Source organism: Balaenoptera borealis (genome assembly GCF_965194805.1).
Source record: "Balaenoptera borealis genome assembly, chromosome: 1".
In the NCBI taxonomy this organism is placed as follows: domain Eukaryota; kingdom Metazoa; phylum Chordata; class Mammalia; order Artiodactyla; family Balaenopteridae; genus Balaenoptera; species Balaenoptera borealis.
The window spans coordinates 31,865,520-31,891,179 of NC_138860.1; the positions used below are offsets into that span (position 1 = coordinate 31,865,520).

General features: G+C 36.9%; 1 protein-coding gene and 1 long non-coding RNA gene across 2 annotated transcripts in view; both read right to left on the bottom strand.

Annotated features, from left to right (window-relative positions):
- LOC309605648 overlaps positions 1–3,353 on the bottom strand; it is a 12,379-nt gene extending 9,026 nt beyond the window's left edge. The window contains exon 1 of the long non-coding RNA XR_014231474.1: positions 846–3,353. This is a non-coding gene — a long non-coding RNA (uncharacterized lncRNA). The remainder of the gene's footprint in view (positions 1–845) is intronic.
- A 9,444-nt stretch (positions 3,354–12,797) lies between these two features.
- Positions 12,798–25,660, bottom strand: part of LOC309614909 (C4b-binding protein alpha chain-like) — an 87,484-nt gene continuing 74,621 nt past the window's right edge. Inside the window, 4 exon segments of the mRNA XM_082363804.1 lie at positions 12,798–18,811; positions 19,403–19,578; positions 20,689–20,859; positions 24,149–24,244. Of these exon segments, the coding sequence (XP_082219930.1) occupies positions 18,674–18,811; positions 19,403–19,578; positions 20,689–20,859; positions 24,149–24,244 (581 nt within the window). The 3' untranslated portion in view covers positions 12,798–18,673.

Consider the following 25,660-nt stretch of genomic DNA (forward strand, 5'->3'; position numbering starts at 1 on the left):
CAGAATTAGTGGTAACAGTTCCAGTTTCACTTTTGCCTAACAGTAAAAATATGACAATTAATTAGAAATAAAAAATCACTGAGGATAATAAACTAATTTAAAAATTAAGAAATTATAAGCATTTGTGAGCTCATATTTATATATAAGAAAGTGAAGTTACTTGCAATTCATTCTCTTTTTTTTAATTGAAGGATAATCGACCTCAACATTATGTTAGGTCCAGGTGCACAACATATTTCTTTACATTACAAAATGCTCACCATGATAAATCTAGTTACCATCTGTCACCATACAAGGTTATTACAATATTGTTGACTATATTCCCCATGCTGTACATTTCATCCCCACAATTCATTATCTGTTTACTAGAGCAGACCCCGAGGAATTCATACAAAACAGCTGTTTTGTCTTTCTCTAGTAATAATAATAGAATAAACCTAAAAGTATTAAAACGCTTTGTCAAGAGGAAGGGTATATGGGGATATATGTACGCATATAGCTGATTCACTTTGTTGTACAGCAGAAACTAACACAACACTGTAAAGCAATTATACTCCAATAAAGATGTATAAAAAAAAGTGTCATCTCTTTTATACAATTATGCTTTGTCAGGGACTATTTATAGCACTGTGAAAATTAGAGAACATAGTATTCCTTTTGACTTTCAGAAAAATTGTTAAGCATCAAATTGCATGTCAAGGGAAAAATGATCTCATGGAAAAATTAACAGGTCTCACTATTTTCCACTGCTTCCTCACAGCCCCCACTCCCAAATACATAGAGGATAGGTAGTCATTACCCTCCAATAAAATAAAACTAGCATCAAAACTAAAACCATGCCTTACCTCCTTTGATGCAATAAGTATGCTGCTGAAAGGGGGACATTTTAAATACGTTGAAAGAACTAGAGAATTTGCGTTCCAAATGGAAACTCGTGGTAAATGCTTTCTGAAAGAAACGAGGATTATGGAGGTGACTATCCAGAACCTGATATACGTGGGTTATTAACTGGGATTTTCTCATACTGCCTGTCCTTAAAGCTGGGGTCACCTCTAAAAAGGCTGTCTATTCTATGACTTCAAAATCTCTCAGTTTATCCATGAACATTCTTTGTAGACATTTTCTCCTTCTTAGCTGTCATTTATGTGATTTTCAGAAACAGTAAAATTTTCATCTTACCTGGAAATTGAAAATATACTGAACCAAAGTAAGAACGAATGTCTCTGTCTGGGACCATACATTTAAACGTCAAGAGCGTACTCCACACTATAGCAAATGTACGAAGGAAAAACGGCAAGCTCAAGCTTCGAAAATCCTCAACTAAGGAAGAAGTTTCTTTAAAAAATATAGCTAAGGCAATGAGTAAATATTACAGACTTGCTCATATTTCTTAAGTACTGAGAAAACAAAGGATATCCAGACTTTCTCTAATATGAATCTTAAGAAGTTTTGTGCAAGAAGTAAAAGAAGTCTCTCCTGGAGACCTGGAAGATCCTGTATCCAAGGAAGGTTGAGATCAGGTGCTGGATTGATTTATTGTGTGGAAAGAGCACCTGTGAAATTGTTGGCATTAATCCTAGAATCTGGAAGTTGAATCTCTCCGATGAATCCTGACTCAAATATGTGAATGCTTATGGTGGCTTTGTTTGTAATCTTGCAGCTGTTAAGAACTGAAAACAACCAAACAACCAAAATGCCCTTCAGTCTGTGATTCAGAATAATACTCATTAATAAAAAGGAATGAACTATTGATACACACAACAGTATGGTTGAATCCCAAATGCATTCTGCCAAGTCCAAAGGCTATATACTGTATGATTCCATTTATATGACATTCTGAAAAAGCAAAACTTCAGGGGCAAGAAACAGATTTGTGGTTGTCAGAGGTTGGGGCTGAGGGAAGAGATTGACTATAAAGGGGCATGGGAGAACTTTTTGGGGTAATGGAACTGTTCTATATTCTGATTGTAGTGGTAGTTATATAATTGTATGCATTTGTCAAATCTTGAAAAACTGTATAGTAAAAAAAGTGACTTTTACTGCATATAAATTATATCTTAATTTAAATATTAACAACCTACTCCATTAAAAATGAAATGATAAATAAGCTAAAAAAATAAAACGCTTTGAAAATATTTTGGAATTCAATTGTTCCATTAATAAAATGGAAGTCAATAAAGTCAATTATTATACCATTGATATAGCAATTTGTTAATTGAAATTAACATTAATAAAACAAATTATTATACCTCCCACAAAGTAGTGTAAATTACTTCAATTTGATCATACTTTTAAAATTCCTTTTTTAAATTTTTTTATACATCAGGTTCTTATTAGTCATCAATTTTATACACATCAGTGTATACATGTCATTCCCAATCGCCCAATTAATCACACCACCACCACCAACCCCCCGCGGCTTTCCCGCCTTGGTGTCCATACGTTTGTTCTCTACATCTGTGTCTCAATTTCTGCCCTGCAAACCGGTTCATCTGTACCATTTTTCTAGGTTCCACATATATGCATTAATATACGATATTGGTTTTTCTCTTTCTGACTTACTTCACTCTGTATGACAGTCTCTAGATCCATCCACGTCTCAACAAATGACCCAATTTCATTCCTTTTCATGGCTGAGTAATATTGCATTGTATATACGTACCACAACTTCTTTAGCCATTCGTTTGTCGATGGGCATTTAGGTTGCTTCCATGACCTGACTATTGTAAATAGTGCTGCAGTGAACATTGGGGTGCATGTGTCTTTTTGAATTGTGGTTTTCTCTGGGTATATGCCCAGTAGTGGGATTGCTGGATCATATGGTAATTCTATTTTTAGTTTTTTAAGGAACCTCCATACTGTTCTCCATAGTGGCTGTATCAGTTTACATTCCCACCAACAGTTCAAGAGGGTTCCCTTTTCTCCACACCCTCTCCAGCATTTGATGTTTGTAGATTTTCTGATGAAACCCATTCTAACTGGTGTGAGGTGATACCTCATTGTAGTTTTGATTTGCATTTCTCTAATAATTAGTGATGTTGAGCAGCTTTTCATGTGCTTCTTGGCCATCTGTATGTCCTCTTTGGAGAAATGTCTATTTAGGTCTTCTGCCCATTTTTGGATTGGGTTGTTTGTTTTTTTTAATATTGAGCTGCATGAGCTGTTTATATATTTTGGAGATTAATCCTTTGTCCATTGATTTGTTTGCAAATATTTTCTCCCATTCTGAGGAATGAGTACATTTGTGTAATATGGAATGAGTACATTTGCAATTGATTTGTCTAAACTACCTTCTCTCCATTAACTGAGCACTTCTCTAATTGCTTTCCTGGGGCCCTGAGAACCAGCAACTACTTTACTCACCATGTAGGCTGGTGGGGCAGAGGAGCACGGTCGGAATCCCAAGGAGGTACAGAACTGGGGACTTGCTCCCTGACAAAGGCCTCATGGTAAGTGTTGACAACCAATCGTGCACCAACCGAAGCTCAAAAATCTCAGATGTCACCTGAAAATATCTGGAAGGAAGAGAGTGAACTAGCAGCCGCACTCTCAAAACTGGATTTCAGTTGCATAACAGTCAGCAAAACCCCAGGGTAAAATACAGGTCAATACTGAACTTTGAGTTTGGAAGAAACTGAGAAAAAGAGGGCAGAATTAGGGCTGAGTGAAAGCGCACTAGAAACCTCAATGCTGCTGACTTTTTTAAAAAAAATGCACAACGTGAGAATTGTGAGTTAAATTTTATTTGGGGTAAAATGAGGACTGTAGCCTGGGAGACAGCATTTCAGATAGCTCTGAGAAACTGTTCCAAAGAGGTGGGGTGGAGGGGAAGGTCAGTATATATGTGATTTTGGTGAAGAGGGAGTACATGCAATCAAACACATATATTTGCAGAAGGTCTTGTGAGGGTTACTGCTACTCACGAGGAGCAGATGTCACCATGAGGGAATTTAGTGCTTTTCTAGATATGAGGAGATACAAGAATTGGGCTCATAAAATCAGCTCCTGAAAATATCTAACTATCTGAAGACCTGTTCTCCCAGTTTTTCCCAGAGCACAGAGTGCCTCATTTCTGCTCTCCATCCTGAACTCCTTTCACGGGGTGTTGAAAGTTAGCAGCTGCAGTGGCACCTGACTTAATCTTTGTAGAGGTAGATGGCAAGTGCCCATGGCAAGTGCCGATTTGTAGTTGACAATGCTATCATCAAGATCCGATGCCAGGAGCAAGTAGACTTTTGGAACTCTGAGAGTATTTAGAAGTGTAACCCTAATCTTTTCTTTTTGTGCTAGGAGTGATGCCAAAGGCTCAGCTTCTCTATACACTGGTGCCGAATTGAATCTCGGAGACAGAGTTTTGGGTGAAGTAGAAAAGGATAGCTTGCCAGGCAAAGGGGACACAGCAGGCTCCTGCATTGAAAAACTATGTGTCCCAACTTGGAGAGGACAGTGAGAAGTTTTATTGTAATGGTTCAAAGAGGGCGTGATCAGCTCATGGACATTCTTCTGATGGGTTGGTTGGTGAGGTACGTAAGAGTCAGGATCATCAACCTTCAGGTTCCAACTGGTCTCGAGTCTGCATACTTGTGGGCAGCATACCTTTCATTAACTTCTCCCATCTGGAGGAGGTTTCAGTAGCTGCAAAGCAGCTCAAAGGTATTTTTGTGTGTATCCATTGATGGGGAACCAGGACCTTGCCCCAAGGCTGCACTACTTTTTCTCTTGACTGTTCGTTTCTCCGTGGTCTTGCATCCCTTCCCTAATTAACAACTGCTTGAATCTGCCCGTTGGAACTCAGGGAAGGTCATGGAGGCTGAATGAAGCCTATTTCCTGTAATCAAAGAAATGAGGGACACAGAAAGGCTTTGTGCCCAGGAGTCCCACGGGGCCCTACCTGGGTATCAGGAGTGGGAAATTGCTATCTTGAAATGTAAATAATTAATTTCCAAGTAAAAAGATAAACAAGGGATTTTTTTAAAGCACTTTGGTTCAGAGTGGGAGGTTTCAGCAACTCTCAAAGCAAAACTTGAGTTAGGTCAAGCTAAGCATTAAGTCCAGTGGAGTTTGGAAATTAGTGTGCGAGGAAGCCATTCCTGAGAAGCACTGCCTATTAGGAAAAGTTGTGACTTCGGTTATGAGTTTAGGCTGCCAACAGCAGGATGAAATTAAAACTCAAACAGAACAAAAACTGATGGAGAAAGTTGTTTCCTTCCTGAAGTTCTAAAGCCTAGTGGGGAAAGAGAGGCATGAAAAGAATCAGGAATATAGAATGGGCTTGAAAAAATTACTCAGACAATATTTGAGTGGGACATTCGTTCTTTCGTTCTTGTTATTCTTGATTTACTTAAGACACCTAATGAGTCACCCTTTGGTGCCATTCTAATCCATTAGAAGAGGGAAGAGTGGTGCCTGAAGCACTGAAAAAGCATGCACCAGACTTTGAAGTGGTTGGAAGTGGTTAAATAAGAGGAACATTATTGAAGACCTTAAGAATATTCAGAATGTATTCCGTCAGCCAAAAAATACATCCAGTCCTGTCTTATATCTCTGACAAAAGCAGCAAAAGACAAGTGTTTACATGCATAATTTTTATCTTTAACGGGAAGTAATAATTGAAAATATGCCAATGTTTATTAAAAGAAGACAATGAATTTTGGCAAATGCCTGAAAACGACCTTCCTAACAAGTTTAGCTGCAGACTGTTGTAAGAGTTCGAAATCCAAAGTGCTGACTCTCACCAGAGATAACTGAGTAAATTATGGTGTAATATTGATCATAACATAACCAAATTTCAACCTTCCCAGAGAGGAAGGAAAGCAAATAAATCCACCATGAATTTGCTTTAATTTAGAAAGAGAATCCAAGGTACTACTGAATATTATTTAGAAAAAAAAGCAATTTAAAACATTCACTAGAAGACAATTTTGAATTATCCCTTCTATCTATTAAGCACCTACTATGTTCTAAGCACTTTCCATAAACAATTCTATTTAATCTTACAACAATCCTATAATTTTTTAATCTCCTTCTTGAAAAATGTTAAGTAACACTTGCCAAAAAATTTACAAGCAATAAATGGCTGAACCAAGATCTGAGCCAGATATGTGCTTTCCACTATAACTTAGTACTTTTTAAATAATGTAAATAATTGTCAAAGAAAAATAGATAACTAGGTAGACATGATGAAGGTAAGGAAATGGGGTTAAGATCTAGAAAGCAGAAGCACTGTCTGTCTCCTCCAATCAAGAAAGGACATAATCAAGAGCTCATTCATTCATATCAATGAGTGATATTGATGTTGATACAACCCACTCATCTTATTCTCATTTTTATACCCGTGTGTGAATGTATTCAGTTCTATACAGTTTTATCACATATGTAGGTTTGTGCATCCACTGTGACAGTCAAAATACAGAAAAATTCCATCATCACAAGGAATTTTTATAACCACACCCACCTCCCTCCTGGCTATCTCTTCATCTCTCACCCCTGGAAACCACTAATCTGGTTTCCATTTCAAACATTTTGTCACTTTAAAAGTGTTATATAAACAGAATGACATGGTATGTAATCTTTGGGTATTCGGTTTTTTTTTCATTCAGCATAATTCCTTTGACATCCATTCAAGTTTTTGTATGTGTCAATAGTCTGTTCTTTTTAACTGCTGAGTAGTATTCCATGGTATGGATGTACCACAGTGTTCAACCATTCACCTAATGAGGGTCCCCACATCCTTGCCAGAATTTGATGTTGCCACTATTTTTTATTTTAGCCATTCTAATAGGTGTGTAGTCATAGCTTGTGGTCTTAATTTGCATTTCCCATATAGCTAATGATGTTGAACATCTTTTCATGTGCTTATTTGCCATTTATAGATGATCTTCAGTGAGATGTTTATTCATGATTTTTGCCCATTTCCTCATTGGATTGTTTTTCACTGTTGAGTTTGGAGAGTTCTTTAATCTAGACATTTGTTTTTAGACAGATATATGATTTAAAAATATTTTCTCCCAGACTGTAGCTTGTCTTTCATTCCCTTCACATGGTATTTTGCAGAGAAAAAGTTTTTTATTTTAATGAGGTCCGATTTATCAATTTTTCCTTTTATGAATATCCTCTTATGGCATGTGGTGTCAAGCCTAAAATCTTTGCCTAGCCTTATATCCCAAGATTTTCTCCTATTTTTTTTCTAAAAGTGTTATAGTTTTACACATTACATTTAAGTCTTAGATTCCATAATGTTTTTCCTGTGTTTTTTCATAAAAGTTCTTTTGATTTTATGTTTCACATTTAAGTCCAGGATTCATTTTGAGTTAATTTTTATATAAGGTGTGAGGTTTAGATCAAGGTTAATTTTTTGCCAATAAATGTCCAGTTGCTCTAGAAATACTTGTCAAAAAGGCTACATTTTCCCCATTGATATGCTTTTGCCTTTGTCAAAAATCAGTTGAGCATATTTGTGTGTAGATTTATTTTTAACTGTCTAGCATGAGCTGTTAATTCAACAAGTATGTATCGAAACCCTACAATGAGCCAAGAACTCCTCTAGGTGCTGAGGTTGCAGCACTATCCAAGGCAAACAAAAATTTCAATACTCATAGAGCTTATTGTCTAGTAAGAAAGATAAATATATACAAAAATAAAATTTAATGTATAACATAAAGTCAGAAAGAGAAGTACTGTGAAAATAAGATAATGCAGGGTAAAGTGGTAGATAGTAATGTGTGAGGTGGGATGGGCAGCATATATTAAACAATATGTCCAAGGAAGTTCTTTCCAAATAATTGACACCTGAGTGAAGACTTGAATTAAGTATGGGAATAAACCATGCAAATATCCAGGGGAAAAATTTCCCGAAAGAGATAACAACATGTCCTGTAAACTTAAAAGACTGAATATGTGTAAGAGTATGTAGAGTTCTGTTTTCAGTATAGCTGTGTAAGCTTCTATGGTTCTACTCTCCCACAGATAACTATTATGAACTCTGGACAAGATATGGAGGCAGGGAGCACCTACCTAAAGGGACTAGTGAGTGAACCAAAGTGAATACATTCTAGAAAGCAATAACTATGAGAGGAAAGGAACAGCATAGTACAAGTTTCCATTTGTTAAGGGCATGGGGGGGATGGCTAACACTTTAATAGAAAACTAGCTGACTTTCTGGCCTGGAGAAACAGAAACAGAGTTTGGGGCAACAAGAGCCACTGGAAAATGAAGGGCTAAAAATTAAGAAGCCAGAGAGAGGGGGAGACCATACTCTCTGTAAACCCTGCCCCAGTCTCTGGCTGATCTCTGAATCACTTATTAGTGACTGAAAACAGCCCAGCTAAAGGTAAAAGAACTGAACTAAGTTTTGAGCTGCTATCCAAGACAGAATTTTCAGTTCGAGTCCAACTAAGTTAATTGCCTGCTTAAACAAACAGAACCTGTCTTTTGGAGGGAATATAACAGAATTCATTCACAATGTCCAGGATACAATCCAAAATTACTCAACATATGAAGAAACTAGAAAACTTGAACCATTCTTAAGGGGAAAAAAAGTCAATAGACTATCCTCAAGATTATCCAAATGTTGGAATTAGCAAACAAGATTTTTAAATAGCTACTATAACTATGCTCAAGGATGTAAAGGAATAGAAGTTTATTAATCAATAGAAACATAAGAAATCTCAGCAGAAAAACAGAAACTATATAAAACCACCAAAAGAAATTCTAGAACTCAAAAATACAATCTTTAAAATAAAAATGTTACTGGAGGAAATTAACAGCAGAATGGAAATGACAGAGGAAAGAGTCAACAAACTTGAGGATACATTAATAGAAATTATCCAATCTTAAGAAGAGAGGGAAAAAATATTGATATGTAAAAAAATAGAGTTGCAGGGGTTTATGGAACAATATGAAAAGATTTAATATACATGTAATTAGAGTCTCATAAAGAAAGAAAAGAAAAATGGGGCAGACAAATTACTTGGAAAAATAATGATCACAAATTTCTCAAATTGGTGGAAAGAGATATATTTACAGATTCAAGATGTTCAATGAAACTCAAGCAGGATAAATATGAATAAAACCATATCTAGGCACATTATATTCAAACAACTGCAAACCAAAGATTTTTTAAAAATTGTTTTTGAAATCATCTAGGGAAAAAACATTATTTACAAACAGAGAATACTTTGAATGATTGCTAACTTCTCACCAGAAGTAACAGAAGCCAGAAGACAGTATACCAGCCTCTTTAAAGTCCTGAAGGAAGAACACAGAAGAGCATTAGATCATGTAGGGCTTGATAGGCCCTGCTGGGACTTAGTTTGTGAAGGGAAACTAATCAAGGATTTTGAGCAGAGGAACAACCCCAACAGGTCTCCATGGCTACCAGGAGGAACAAGAGTGGAAGCCTATTGGAGTAATCTGGACTAGAAAAGATGGTGTCTCAGTCTAGGGTGATAGTGGTAGATGTTATTAGAAATGGCAGAATTAGAGATATATTTCGATTCTATTGTTGATCTCTATAATCATTTCTTTTTACGGACCCTCAACCGTCTTTCTTTAATCTTTCTTGAACACAACTTGTTTAAAAAGACTTTCAAAAGGGAGGTGGAGAATAATGGTAGGTAAAAGAGCAAAGGACCAAAGGTCCATTTTAGGTCAAAGAATTGTTGTAATTGGAGTAACAAATAAAAAATAGCCCAAAGAAACAACCAAATTACATGACTGATTAGATGTAGAGTGCAAGGGAAAGGGAAGGGGTAAAGAAACCAGTGATCTTCAATCTTGGAGAGAATGGTACTATTTTAATAAAATATAATGACTCAGGTGCCGAGAGTAATTATAGGATAGGCCCTAATGGTCTATTAGCTTGATTCCAAGAGAGGTCTCAGTAACTAACCCTTGTTCCAGTTTAGGAATGTATTGGGGGTGGGCTGTGTTAGCCAGGGAGGCTAAGTCTTTATACCTCTAGTCATTTTGTATATTGATGAGGTACACCTGGCCCAGATGAGTGGGCTCAGCATTTATCAAAAGCAGCCAGTGTGTAGTACTGCTTCAATGTTATAAGGCAGTGCTCAGAAGGGAGCATCTGAATTTCCAGATGTTCTGATGAGACTCTTACTCACTTAGATGAAATCATCTCAACACTGAATCCACTGTGATGATTTTGAAGTTTGGAAACTTGACCTCTGCCTAACCTGGAACATGTGACTGATCTCTCTGCCCTACGTCCAGATCTTGATGACATCCTTCTGTATTTCTGTATGTTTTATATAAGCAAATGATTTGATTTACCCAACCAAGCATCTGATCTTTGCATCAATCTGAGCTTCCTCTTGACATTTGTCAATACGGTAAATACTATCACTGAGTAGATTAGTGGTAACAGTGGTGTTGATGCACAATCTCCACACATATTATCTCTAAATCTCTGTGAGGAAAAAGTTGGGACAATGAAGGGGAGAGGTATGATATTGTGAAAGCCAGGTTATTTACCATCTATAGTTTGAGATACCTAAAACTTTGAGATGTGTAATGGAAGGTAGAACTTACTAGTGGGACATAATAACTATGCCCTTAACTCCCAAGGATCTGGTCTAGTAGAATAATCTGGAGAGCAACAACAATGAAATCTGATACCCTGACTATTATTTCCTGCCCCAATAAAAATCAATGAGCCAATAGAGGAAACCAAAACAACACAGATTAAGCATGTGGCTACTGGGACTTATTCACATTGTCCCACAAAACTGGTGCCACAGTAAACTTGGGGGTGTCAGGTGTAGCTGTAAAGGGGCAAAACGTGGCAGCCAATAAAGACATCGGAAAGATGAATTCTACAGTGAGAAAAAATGGCAATTTCTCCTGTATCTGAATGTATTATTGATAAGAATATTCTAAGTAAATGGAAAACCTACCATTACCCACACCCCCCCAGATCACTAGGGTATGGAAGATCCACTCTTTTTCCAATTTTTAATTTAATTTATATTAAAATATAGTATACCCCAAAAAGTGCAATTAATTATAGAGCTAGTTGACTTTTCATACATTGAATTACACCCATGTCACACCATCCAGATGGAGAAACAAAATATTACCAAAACCTTCATAGCCCTCCCCATGCCCCCTTCCAAGGGGATTGCTATTCTGACTTTGAACACTGTGGATTTCTTTTGCTTGTTTTTGTACGTTACATAAATGAAATGAAGCAGTATCTACTACTCTGTGTCTGGCATCTTTCACTAAATATTTTATGTTTTGAAATTCATCCATATAATCATTCAATCCATTGTGGTATATTTCATCATGTGATATATCACAGTTAATTTATCCCCTCTACTACACATAAGCATTTTGGTAGTTTCCAGTTTGGAGCTATTGTAGATAGGGCTGCTACAAACATTCTAATACATGTCCATTGTTGAACAGATGTATGCGTTTCTGAGAGTTAATACCCAGGAGTGAAAGTAGGCGTGTGTTCAGCTTTGGGAGTTACTGTCAAAGAATTTTCCAAGGCAGTTGGACAAATTTACACTTTCAACAGCAGTTTTTCAGAGTCATGGCTGCAATACATTCTTTTTTTTTTTTTTTTTGCGATACATTCTTGCTAACACTTCCTATTTTGTCATTTTAGCAATTCTTCTTGGTATGTAGTGAAATTGCACTGTAGTTTTCTTTATTTTTTTACTGAACTGTATATGTATTTTGTATCAGTCTTCGTGCCCCACTGCCATCCTGGGGTTTTCATTTTAATTTCCCTGATGACCAATGAAGTTGATCATCTTTTCATATGTCATTGGCCAGCTGGATATCCCTTTTTGTGATGGCTCTTTCAGGTCTTTTTTTCATTCTTTTGGTGGGCTGATTATATTTTTCTTATTGTTTTGTAAGAGTTTTTAAAATATATTTTGGATATGAGTCTTTAGTTGGACATAGGTATTGCAAATATCACTTCCCAGCCTGAGGCTTGCCCTTTCATTTCCTTAGTGGTGTCTGTATTAGTGCTGCCATAACAAAATATCACAGATTGAGTGGCTTAAACAGCAGGGATTTATTTTCTCACAGTTTTGGAGACTGGAAGGCTGAGATCAAAATGCGAGCACATTCTGTTTCTTATGCGGCCTGGGAGGGGAAATCTGTTCCAGGTGTCTCCTTGGCCTGCAGACGGCCTCCTTCTTGCTGTGTCTTCACATGGTCATCCCTCTATCAGACATGCACCCATGTCTGATATCTCTGTGTGTCCAAATCTCCCCTTCTTGTAAGGACACCAGTCACATTGAATTAGGGCCCACCCTAATGACCTCATTTTTTTATTGAAGTATAGTGTTATTTATAATATTGTGTTAGTTTCAGGTGTACAGCAAAATGATTCAGTTATTTTTTTTTCAGATTTTTTCCATTATAGGTTGTTACAAGATATTGAATATTGTTCCTTGTGTTACATGGTAAATCCTTCTTGCTTATCTATTTTATGTATAGTAATGTGTACCTGTTAATCACATACCCTTAATTTATTCCTTCCCCACTCCCTTTTCCCTTTGGTAACCATGTTTGTTTTCTATGTCTGGGAGTCTGTTTCTGTTTTGTATATAAGATTGTTTATTATATTTTAGAGTACATATATAAGTAGTATAAAATAATATTTGTCTTTCTCTGTCTGACTTATTTCACTTAGTATGATATTCTTTAGGTCCATCCATGTTGATGCAAATGGCAACATTTCATCCGTTTTTATGGCTGAGTAATATTCCATTGTGTGTGTGTGTGTGTGTGTGTGTGTGTGTGTGTGTGTGTGTGTGTATATCACATCTTCTTAAACCAATCATCTGTTGATGGGCATTTGGGTTGTTTCCATGACTTGACTATTGTAAATAGTACTCCTACGAACATTGGGTTTCATGTATCTTTTTGAATTAGATTTTTCAGCCTAAAGACCTAATTTTAACTTAATCACCTTTCAAAAGATCGTATCTCCAAATACAGTTACATTCTGAAGTACTAGAGTACCACAGATTTGAACATATGAGTTTGAGGAGGACAAAATTCAGCTCAACTCAGTAGCTTTTTTTTGAGATATAATTGACATACCACAAAATTTATCATTTTAAAGTCTACAATTCATAAAGTTGTGCAACCACCATCACTATCTAATTCCAGAACATTTTCTACACCCCAAAAAGAAACCCCCTACCCTTTAGCAGTTACTCTGCATTCCCTCTCTCCCCTATCCCCTGGCAAATACTAATCTACTTTTTGTCTCTATAGAGTTGACATTTCATATAAATTAAATTATACAGGATGTAGTCTTTTGTGTCTGGCTTCTTTTCCTTAGCATATTGTTGTCAAGGTTCATCCACACTGTAGCATGTGTCAATACTTCATTCCTCTTTATGGCTGAATAGTATGCCATTTATGGATAGACCACATTTTACTTATCCATTCATCAGTTGAGTTGTTTTCACTTTGGGGTTATTATGAATAATGTTGCTATGCACATTCATGTGCATATGTTTATAGGAAGATATGCTTTCAATTCTCTTGTGTATATGGTTGAAAATGAACTGCTGGATCACATAGGGGCTCTAACTTTTTGAGAAACTGTCAAACTTTTTCCAAACAACTACAACATTTTACATTCCTACCAACAATGTATGAGTGTTCCAATTGCTCCACATCTTCCCAACATTTGTTATTTTCTACTAAAAAAATTACAGTCATCTCAGTGGGTGGGAAGCAGTATGCCACTGCAGTTCTGATTTGCATTTCTCTAAGACTAATGATGCTGAGTATCTTTTCATATGCCTACTGGCAATTTGTACACCTTCTTTGGAGAACCTTAATGGTATCTTTAAATAAACAGAAATGCTTGTTTTAATATTAGACAATTTATAAATTTTTTCATAATGCCTTTTATATTGTTGTGTATAAGGTTATCTTCCTACTTCAAGATCATGAAGATATCCTTTTACATGTGTTATTTATTTATTTTTTTTACTTTTCACATGTAGATCTATAATCCACTTTGGATTTCTTTTTGGTAAATGTAAGGTAAGGGTCAAGATACAATTTTTCCATGTAGCTCTATGATTAACGTAGGAAATATTCATTGAAAAGACATCACTTCCCACCACACTGAAGAGTCAAATTTTGCACAATTAAGGTAAATATACTACTGTAAATATAAATTTTATAAATATATATGTATGTATATATATTTTTTCTGGATCTAGTCAGCTTGATTCTATTTGCACCAACACCCACTGTCTTAATTAATACACCTTTATAATCCATCTTTCTTGAAGTCTCTAATAATATTAGTTCTCAAGCTTTCTTCTGTTTCAAGATTATCTTGGCTATTCTTGGCCCTTTTCATGGCCCTGGGGTCTCGTGATAAACCCAGAAAATGAACAAATCACTTGGTTTTGTACTTGGGACCATAGAAGAAATTCCATTCAGCAGAGAGTTTTAAAAATTGATCTTTTGTACTAAATCTTAGCTCATGGAATTTAAACATCCTTTTATGAAATGATTTTTGAACACTTACTGTGAATAAAGCCCACAAATGAAATGGTAAGTGCAGTATATGACAGAGGTTAGTTCTACCTTCAGTGGGTAGTGGTCAGAGATACTCAATAGAATCAAAGGGCTATAAATGATGCAATATAAAAATAATAGTATGTTGATAGAGGTTGACAGGTGGAAAGGACAGTGAAGTTGAACATAGAAGCACACATTTCTTCGTTTTACATAGTAGTACATATAAGTGTTAGAAACTCAAGAGAAAAGACTAAGGTCGATAAATCAGTAAGGAAGGGATTACAGAAATCTTCTCAGAAGGCATTGAGTATCTCCTAAGAAAAGACCGATAGATACATGTCCCATTTAAAAGTAAAACAAACATACAAATAGTTAAACCTTCTTGCTGCCCACCATGCTACAAAGAAGTTCACCAGTAGAGAAGCCTCACTCATACATGCAGAGATATCAATCAATATTTAAGGGTCCCACTCTTTTGTATGAATAGAGAGAAAGGAATGTCCCCCAAACTTCACCTATAATTAGTATTTTCAGACACAGAAAAAATGATATTGAATCTATGATGAAAGAACAGAATAACACATTAAAAGAACATGTAGAGAACAAGAGCAAGTTACTGGAAATTAAAATGTGATAGATTTTAATCTTCAATAAAAATCTTAAAATACAAAGTCAGGAAAATCTTCCCAAAAGTAGGCCACAAAAAACAAGATATGGGAAGTAGGACAGAAAAAAAAAAAAGGTTAAAACAATATTTTACTAAAGGGAGTTCTGGGGTGGGGGTGGGGGGATAAGACAAAATAAAATGAAAACAGAAAATAACAGAAAAAAATTCTAAAAATTTTCCCTGACCTAAAGGTCATGTGTTTACAGGTCAAAAATTCCCAACAAGTACCCAAGTTAATGTATGAAAAACATCTTACAGCAAGGCCACAGGGATAAAGAGAAGATACTACTATCTCCCAGAGAGAGAGAAAATAAAAATCAACAACATTGTAAGAAGAACTGGAATACCGTGGATTCTTCCATAGCAGAACTGGAAGGCACATGGCAGTGGAGAAACGCCTTCAAAATTCTGAGAACACAAACTTCTACATGCAAACAATCTATCAATTAACTATGAGGGTAGAAAAAATAGTTATTGTAAAACATGTAAGGACTCAAAAATTTACTTCCCAGGCACCTTTTGAAAGATCTGTTCCAACAAAAATGAGGAAATACACCAGAGCAAAGACTTGGAATCAAAGTAATAAAGAGAACAGCAAAGAGAAGACCTAAGATTTAAAAGTAAACCATTTATTTCAGAATCACTGAAAAGAGAGCCTGGGAAGGAAATCTCCAGGAGTGATGGTGGAGAAGTATGTGGAATTAAAACGGCATTGACATGTCTGAGCATTAGGAAATAGATTGCTAGACTATGACAGATCTTTTGGAGCATGTAGCAAGAATCAGCAATAGAAACATAGAAAACTAAACAAAAAACAAGATAAATTATTAATGCCGTAAAAATTAAAGAGCTGTAAAGCAATATATTCACAGATCACTGTTAAGCTTACCTTGGCTTAGCAAAGATCAAGATTTGCTTAATCAGTCAATACATAATGTTTAAAAATAATAAACATAAGTATAATAAGAATATTGTTTGGAAATATGTAGATAAACATCATAACAGAGCTATAGGAGTTGAAAATGGTTATTTTTGGGGAAAGAGACCAAAGGGTGGGATTGAGTGGATCAGAATCTTAGGGTTTTCATTAAAAGGTTTTTTGGGGATTATTTGACTTTTTGATTATTTGCTTATACTACTTTAATAAAATAGTAAATTATTAAAAATAAAGTTGCATAAATAATAGAGGTTTAAGTACATTATTTAAAGCCCTAAAGATAAGTAATCACTAAAAATATATATAATTAAATGAGACTGACCAGTGGAGAGAGAGAAGAGAGGGAAAGTCAGAGCTAGATTGATCAATTTTGTAGCAGGAAATCAAAATATATGTTTAGAGATAAAAAGTCACGTGATGTGAATTCATTCTCTCTTCAGAGTGACTAAGCTAATCAGCAGAAAAACTCAAAACAGAGTAGGACTGAGGCAGAAGAGGGAAGAATCTTACTTTTATTTTTTATAAATCCCTCTGTAAGGTTTGAATTCTTGTTTTCCTGCACATATATTACTTCTATAATTATAATTATGTGTAATTAATTTAGAATCAACACATGAAAAGATTGTGGCATAATTCACGTCAGTGTGGAAAGGTCTCCACACTGCCCTGGATGGAGACTTGCAGGGGAGGAAATATGAGACTCAGGTTTCAGAGATGCCTCTGAATCTTCTCTACAGCTTGGCGCCCAGACCTGGAATGGATAGTTCTTTGTTTGTCTGAGTACATTCATGGATTTTTGGATATGAAATCCCTGAAACTAGGGAAAGACAGATTGCTAAAATGCTTTCCCTAATAAAGTAAAAAGCAATGGGTTTCTGGGGCAGTGATAGCAAGAACAGATGAAGTGTGATAAGGAGTGATTTGAGGAGAGAAAGCATCAGACCAGAAAATCCTGGAGGCTGGCAGGGTCATGCTGAGAAAGTCAGCTAGAAGAGGTTCCTGGTGGCAGGGAAAGGCAATGGTCTTCTAAGATCACAGTTATGTAACATTCGATGTGGAAGTCCAGTCTTGTGCAGCCAGCCAGACATCCCTCTGTTAACTCGAGAGCGTTAGTAAAAGTCTGCTATGCAACTTTATGTGACTGCTGTTTTGGAAGAAATCAAAGAAAAGAGGTGATGTTCTCTATAATTGATCAAGATGCAGTGGAGAACCAGAGGCCAGCCATAGTAGCTAAGTAAGCATGAGTGAGAATGACATTTGGGGAGGCAAAAAACTGGCAGAAGAGGTGACCATAAGAAATTATAAAGCTCCCCAGAATATCCAGAGATATAAGAATAACACGTGTGGGATAAGCATTGAAAGCTCTACCCAGGCCCTCAGACCTTTTTATTCTGTGCTCTCCTCTGCAGGCTTCTGTGTACTCTGGTTTCTTAGGGTTATACCTTCCACTCTTTTGGGAGGGCTCCCCTCAGGCTGCTAGTCAGCTTTGTAGTCACACAGAGAGAGCTGGCTGTCCTGGGGGCTCATGTGCCCACAGGGTGCCCCTTCACCAATAACTGACTGGTACAGCAGAATGAAAGCCCAGTTCCTTTACCTGGAATTGGGACAAAATGTACACAAACTTATAGTCCAGGGTTCCCTTCTGGGTCAAGGTTGAGCCACCTTCCTTTGACTTTGCCTGGTCACCCTACTACGTGCCTTCCCTGTCCCATCCTGCTTACCCTACTCCTTTTCCCGTTTCTCCTTTGAGAACTTGGAGAAATTCCAAGTTCCTTAATAAATTACTTGCACATAAATTCTCTTCTCAGGGTCTGCTTCTGGGAAATCTGTCCTAAGAGAGACATTAAAGCTATTTTAATTGAAGTATTAAAGAAAAGAGTGATCACACTGGATGGGAAGACTTGGACATGCTCAAGAAGAATACTTGGGTTGCACACAGGCTTTCAAAGGCATCCAAGCTGGTTATTATTGGATGGAGGGGATGTCAAACAAAACCAAATATACCTTAAATATAAAGAGGAACTGAGAAGTTGTTCCAGAGAAAATATTGGTAATCAATAGAAAGAGAAAGGAGAAGACGGAGGAAGATGTGATATTTGACCTGGGCACTGAAGGATGAGTAGGAAGTGAAGATGTAGTGTAAATACATCTCAGACAAGGTTCCAGTATGAAAATAGAAAAGAAGCATTAATTAGAGAAGCATCAGGAAGTGATTGATATAGGGCCCTAATTTCTCATTACAAGGGAATCAAAGTGAAAACAAAGACACTGCATTTTTGACAGGTGATTATTTATTTCTTCCATTCCACCAAATCTAGGGAAGCAGAAGCTTAAAATGAGATAAGATATAAACCACCAATAGTTCCACATTAGCAGTGGCATCAAAAATTTCAAAGATTCTTCTAACACAGGTATTTTTTCAGTAAATAATAGCACTTAAGGACCAGTAGAGTTGCTAATGAGGGAAATGTACCTAATTCTCTGTTTTTAAGAGGAAGAGAGGGGAAATAAATGTACTGATTTTTAACTGGTGCTCGACTTCAAGTCTGTAGCTCCAATCTTTCAATCTCCAGAGACAGTTTATACACCTCCAGGGCCATTTTTACATCCTCTGGACTTGGGAGACACTGCATGAGTTTCCTGCCTGCGAGTACTTGTTCACAGCCCGTGCGAACTTCCTAAAAGAGATAAAAGGATGGTTTGAGAGGCTTCTCTCCAAACTGTGAAGGTATAAGATTCCTTCAGGATGCCTATTGATGACAATAAAATTGGAGTATCAAGACCCTCCTTAGGACTGATGCAAGAAATCAGAAGACACTTTGTGCATCTCAGCAAAGTATTTGCCCTAAGATCGAGACGAGCACTGCTCTAAGGCAGCAATGAAACTAAGCAGAGAAGGAACAGCACTGCAGAAGATACTCAGGGAACTTCTTCAGGGTCATCTGAAAGGATGGATCTGATGTCTATGCAAAAGCATAGCACTTACTGTAATAGAAAATGCAGAGCTGGGAGCCGGGTGGCCTGGATCTATGGAACCCTCCTATCTAGGGGCTTGGTCTTTCTTGCTATAAAATAAGAGAATTAGAACTTGCTTTAAGAGCTCAACATGCGCTTTGAGAGTAAAAGTGCTGATTCTGAAATTGATTTAAACAACTCAGAAATGAGTCCCAACAAAAGTCAGCTCTCATCAGTGTTGGCTGGGACAGTGCTCTGGAGCGGGTTATCATTTTTACAATGTGATAGAATACCCCAAGGTGTGTGCCACTTACCCACTCACACTTGGGCACTTCTGGGCACCAGGTTCTGTTCTCTGAGCAGATGATACTCGGAAAGCCGACCACACTATAGCCAGAGTCACACTGGACAGTGACATTTTCAGGCTCAACATACTGATCCTGGTCCAGAGACAGAGTTCCATCTTTTATCTCTGGTTTCAGACACAGAGCTGTAATGGAAACACGATTTTGATCATTTTGTGATTCTCAGAATAAGATCTTACAATAGTAAAGAATACTGGGGGGTGAGAAACACTGATAATAAATTATGCCTGCAGTCTGAGAGTTGTTCTTTAACTACATTTATTGTATTATTATAACAATAAAATTAATAACAATAATATTAATGTTAATGTATAGCTATCATCAACATAAAACACTATTATTATCTACACTTTGCTGGAGAGAAAAATTAGGTAAAGACAATTTATGTGACTTGTCTATGGTTGCGTAGCTTTTAGGTGACATGATTATGGTATAAACCTAGGTATTGTGGTCTAAAATCTGAGTTTTAAAAACTACTGTATGTCAAAACCTGACTCTTTTCAGCATCTTAAGTATGTAATTTCTGTTCTTATGCCCTTAGTATCTTCCTGTATTAAATGGAGACAATGGTGGGAAATTAGACACTTGAGTTGCTGTTAGCCGTGTGGTAAGGAAAAAAAAAATGCACACCTAATCTTGGTCTCATATCAGGTCAGCTTCTCTATGAGGAGGTGATGACATGCACCAGGTTCTAATGGAGATATCAGATACTTCAAGGATGTTTGGGATTTTTCCATGAGTCCTCATTCTAACTTTCACAGGAATACACTAAAATTGTGCTGAATCCTCACTATTCTCTTAAATTAAAAATTATTATCTCTAACTCTTGAATATTGACAAAGGTAGTACTGTAGAGCAGTGTGAAAACTACGGTCCATTTTATGTGGTGCTGGGTTCATTGACTACTCATTGGAGAAAAACAAATTTTGACCCCTACTTTACACGATAAACCCATAGGAATTCCAAGTGGGCTGGGGATATCAATGTGAAAGGTAAAGCAACAAAGCTCTGGAAGATAACATAGAAGAATATTTTTGAGACAAATATTTTTTAATACCGCACCTATTTTTTAAACAGCACAGTACCACATCGAAGTATTAAATACAGGAAATGAATAAATAAATACATACATACAAATTTCTAAGTGCTGCCTCTTGCTGGGGGGAAACCATACTGTCAGAACTTGCATGGTGGTCCTACCATCTTAGCAAGGGCCATCAGTAAAGTGGAGTTACCTTTACACTGAGGAACTTCAGATGACCAATGTGAATTTCTGCAGGTGATTTTTTCTTCTCCAACCAGAACATATCCTTCATCACATTTATACTGCACCACAGTAGTAAAGGAAAAAATTGAACTCACATCTTCATAGGATCCATGGGCAATGCTAGGAAACATGTTGCAGTCTTGAATGGCAAAAGAGAAGGGTAGAAGAGAATGAGCTAGAGTTTAACTAACTATTCAGAGTGATGGACTCTTCCCATTTTATAGAACAAAGTCATTAAATTATACTGTTGAGGTATGTTTCATTTACTTAACAAAATCACTAGGAATGATTTATTGAGTTCTTAACCACTTGCTAGACACTGTGTTAATCATCATATATATGTTATACCATTTAATCCTCATGCTAACTCTCTGAGGCCGTATGAACATCAGACCCACATTAGAGAAAAGGAAACACAACCTTAGAGGAGTCAAATATTCTACACAAGGTCACAGCTAGTAAGTACCAGTAACATGAATCAAATTAAGGATTCAACTCAGGTTTGTGTTAGCACAAAGTCCACTGTCACTTTCTGGAATCCTGCTCTCGGTACTGATCATTGGACTTTCACTTTCTACGGCATCAGTGTATGCTTAAAGGCCATAAAATGAAAGTTCGGGCTGAAGAACAATACTCTCCTTGTGACTTGCAAAGTCTAGCAATGCTCCATATTTGATTAAGCAAGTAGCTCAGAAACCAGTTAGAAAACTCTTACCTCCCTCACTTAAAGACAATGTCAGGAATTTAAGACAGGTCAGGAATTTAAATTATTTTAAGAATAATACTTGGGGAAGTATTTTTATAAAGCTTTTGATATCCTGTGAACACCACCTGCAGTCTCAGGTGAGGCTAATGTGTGGGAGAATTTATGCTTCACATTGAGAGAAGGACCCTCAGGAGCTCACTGAGGAAACCTAATGTGGCTCCTTTCAGGCTGGGGGGACATTAGTCACAGTGAACTAGTGTCCAGCTCCTGTCTGAGAAATCTAAAAGGCAAAGGATGGGCTGTCTAGTGACAGGCACTCTAAGGCTCTAAGGTGAGAGTGAAGGAGAGATCTCTGCTGCTTTGAGGTTGGCCTGGACTCCTGACATTATCAGAAGCAAGGCTGAATTAGCACTTCCAGTAGATTAGAAATGGGCTGCATGAGAAAGACAGTCATGGTGGAATTGTCCTCAGGCCAGTCCAAAAGGGTCTCCTGAGGTGGGAGGAAGCCCTCTGTAAAAACAAAATAACTCTAGAAGTCACCAGATGATACCTAAGAGATAGGAAATAAGAAATGAACAACCAGAATCAGAGGTGGATCCCTGGATCAGCCAGACCCTGAACTGCAAATTGCACTTAGCGATCCTCAGTGATGATGAAGGACCAATTAAAAAAAAAAACAAACAACTAACAAGAGAGAATAAGCTTTAAATACCCATGAGGCCAAGAGCCAGCTCAGGTTCTTGTTTCCCTTACCTGTGCTCCTCCCAAAGCTTCAACTCTGGGGGGTTCAGAAAGCATAGTAACAGTAACTCCAAGTAAGTTCTGTTTTAGTTGTGAGGAAAAGAAATTCACCTGTGTATAAATCAACAGTTTCCATACAGCCTTTCTTAAACCTCAGATTAAGCACCTCCATAAAAATATAATAATGGCTCTTAGTTTTTATAAGTAAGCACATATATGCAGTTCTGTACTGGACTTTTCTTGCAGTGTACTTTAAAATATAAGATTTAACCATACAAATAGTTCTACCACAACACTAGTCACACTTGTGCCAGAGGATTAGAACAGGAAATTAGTTCTGTAGGAGAAGGTGGTGACAGAACTAAGCACCAGAGTATCCAGGGAAGGCATCCAGGAATAAGTTGGAGATACCTTGAAGGACAGATAGAAGGTAAGTAGTTGACAAGATGTGAGAGGCAGATGGATATTGAGGCAATGGTGAAGTCTCTGGACTCAGAAGGTCATTACTGTGAGAGAGGGGAGGCAGAATCAGAAAGGGAGATTCACATCAGAGTTGGCAGACATTAAATGCCATTTCAGAGAGTCAGGGCCATGGGTAATGGGAAGATTTGAGGGAACAGAAGAGAAAGGGAAAGGGAAACAGAAACATGAAAAAATAATTGAAAGACTTCTTGACAAATTTGATAAGGCTTTCCTCTACTACCTCAGTCCCTAGAAGAGGGGAACTTAGAGATGAAGTTGGAGGACTGAAAACTCCCAAGCATAAAGTTCTTTATCCTGTACTGATACTATAACCTAAATTAGTACTGTCCCTCAATAATGTTCATGCATCTGATATGAAAAATCATCTTTCAAATATAGATATTCCTTAATTAACCCATGCTTTCCCCCTTACCAGTCTCAGTGAGGAAGAAAACATGGCTTCCACATTTCTAAATCAGTAAGCTAGCTCACATAAGAGCATTCAGCCATTATTTTCAGCTCAGAATTTTCCCTCTAAGCTATCCCAAATCTCCCATTTATATGCCATGACAGCTGTTTCAGGGAACAAATTCATAAATATTTTAAATTTATTATGAAAATTAATTCTCTTTTGTTAGCTAGATAAAATGTTAGCTAACAAAAGAGTAAAACATCACTTTGCTCAGAGGACATTTCCATCTGAATTCTGTAAAAATAAATTAATTTTCATAGTGACAGGTCTTCAGTTCTGGTAAGTTCTCTCAAATCCTTTGGCTTCTCATTCATTGCTAAAATTTTTCTTACATTTCAATAACCATGCCTTACTTTTATATAATGGTTTAGAATTCATGAAGTACTGTATATTTTTACTCTAGAAAATTTATACCATATTTGTAATAACAGAAAATATTTTTGTTTATGGATGGAATTTTAAAAAATTAAGCAATAACTAAGATTGTAGATGGTATAATTAACCTATTTGGAAAGCAATTTGTTTTAAGCACTTTAGAGCATTTAAATTCAAGAAATTGATTTAAAAATTAAAGATTATTCCTTGCTAAAGCAGCCTCACAAGAATTTTTGCATTTCAACACTTTGTTATTCTAGATACTATAAAATCCTCTATCTGAATTGGAACAATTTCTTTTATACTTAAATTTTATTTCTTATTAATGTAGTTCATTGCACTCTCTCAAAAAGATTATGATATACCACCATTTCACTGTATTTTTTTGTTTTTGTTTTTTTTTTTTTACATCTTTATTGGAGTATAATTGCTTTACAATAGTGTGTTAGTTTCTGCTTTATAACAAAGTGAATCAGCTATACATATACATATATCCCCATATCCCCTCCCTCTTGCGTCTCCCTCCCACCCTCCCTATCCCACCCCTCTAGGTGGTCACAAAGCACCGAGCTGATCTCCCTGCATTTCACTGTATTTGATTAATTCTTAATTGGGTGTTTTTCTCCATATGTTAGAGAAAATACCCCCTTTTCCCATAACCACTGTACTCACCACACAAGCAGGAAGGGCACAGCAATAGCACCAAGACCCCAAAAAGATGCAGTGCTGGGAAAATGCAAGACAAATTGGCAGCCATGGCACAGTCTCAGAGGGGCCACAGTGGCGCTCAGCTGTTCTCAGACACGTTGAATCAAGATGAGGAAAAGTAAGCAACAGTTGAAATGGTGCCTAAGCAAAGAAAAGCAGCCTTGGCAAAGCCCAGCTATGTGTCACTAAAGGGGAGGGGTTGGAGGAGTGACTAGAAGGCCAGGTGCTCGGCGTAGCTCTGACAGGGACACGCTCAGAAGGCCCCTTCTTGGGCAGATGCATCTGGAGGCCTCAGGAATTCTGTATTTACTATTGTAACCCCAAGACTTTCTTGCAGTTCAGATACAGAACATGATGAATTCCTTTCTGGATTTATATACATGATGTTCTCTGAGTAAACAAGAGCACATGGTGCAAGGACTTCAGCTCATGATACACAGTGTCTGATGCACAGTTGTCTCCTCAGGAGGTAGAAGCCATAGCATGAGGGGAGATAAGACGTCTGAGAAGCAGTCCCTGTCCAGGGAGTGGTTTCTTTAATCAGGGGTATGAATTGCTCATAGATAAATAGGTTTTTTTAAAGTCTAGAAAATTATGTTTCTCCCTAGATAGCCCACAGTCTAGCCAAAACAGAGTAAAATGTCTCTCAGTGTGAAAATACTAAAGATCTTGCCCAAACAATAATTATTCTCACAATACTTCAGTAGGAACTTCTTTTCCCTATTTCCTGGGTCTTCTAATGTACATAAAAAAGCAAATAATTCACTCTAGGAAGATATTCTAGTGTAGAAGCTATTTTAGCCTGTGTTTGTAGCACAGAAAAAGCATGCACTGAGAGTTAAATTGTTGAGGATGATGAGTTAAGAAGAAAGGAAGATTTATTATGACTCTCAGAATATCTGAATGATTCTGGATTTGAGTGAAGCCCCAAATTTTGTCTCTAAGCACTAAAAGACAAGTGGATGGAAGGCACATGTGTTATTTTTCATGGATTATTAACCCCAAGACTAAGGTTTCTCTTAACCATCTGGGACTGACTGTCTATTCATCCAGATCATTTCCTAAATTTTGTCTCCTTAAGTGGGCCAGAAGAAACTACTAACCTGGATTCTATACTTTGCCCACCAACTGTGGATTACTGTTCCTAGAGGAGATGAAGATAGTTGACTAAACAAAAGAGAAGACTAAGTTCTGGAAATTGTCCTAATGAGCTTCACTACTCAGCTGACCTGGAGTGACTCTACATATCAATAATAGCCAAAATGCTTACTTCTCAAAAATAAATGAGAAGAATTACTAAATACAGCTGAGTGAACTTCTTTGGCATACTAAAGAAAACAAAATTAAATTTCAACTTCCTAGATAGAAAGAAAAAAAATAAACCTACTAAATGGCTGCTGCCTTTAGAAAGAGGAGCCACAATAAAGCAATTTAGATGATTAACCAGAAAGTTTTGCTGACCTGCTTTTAATCTTT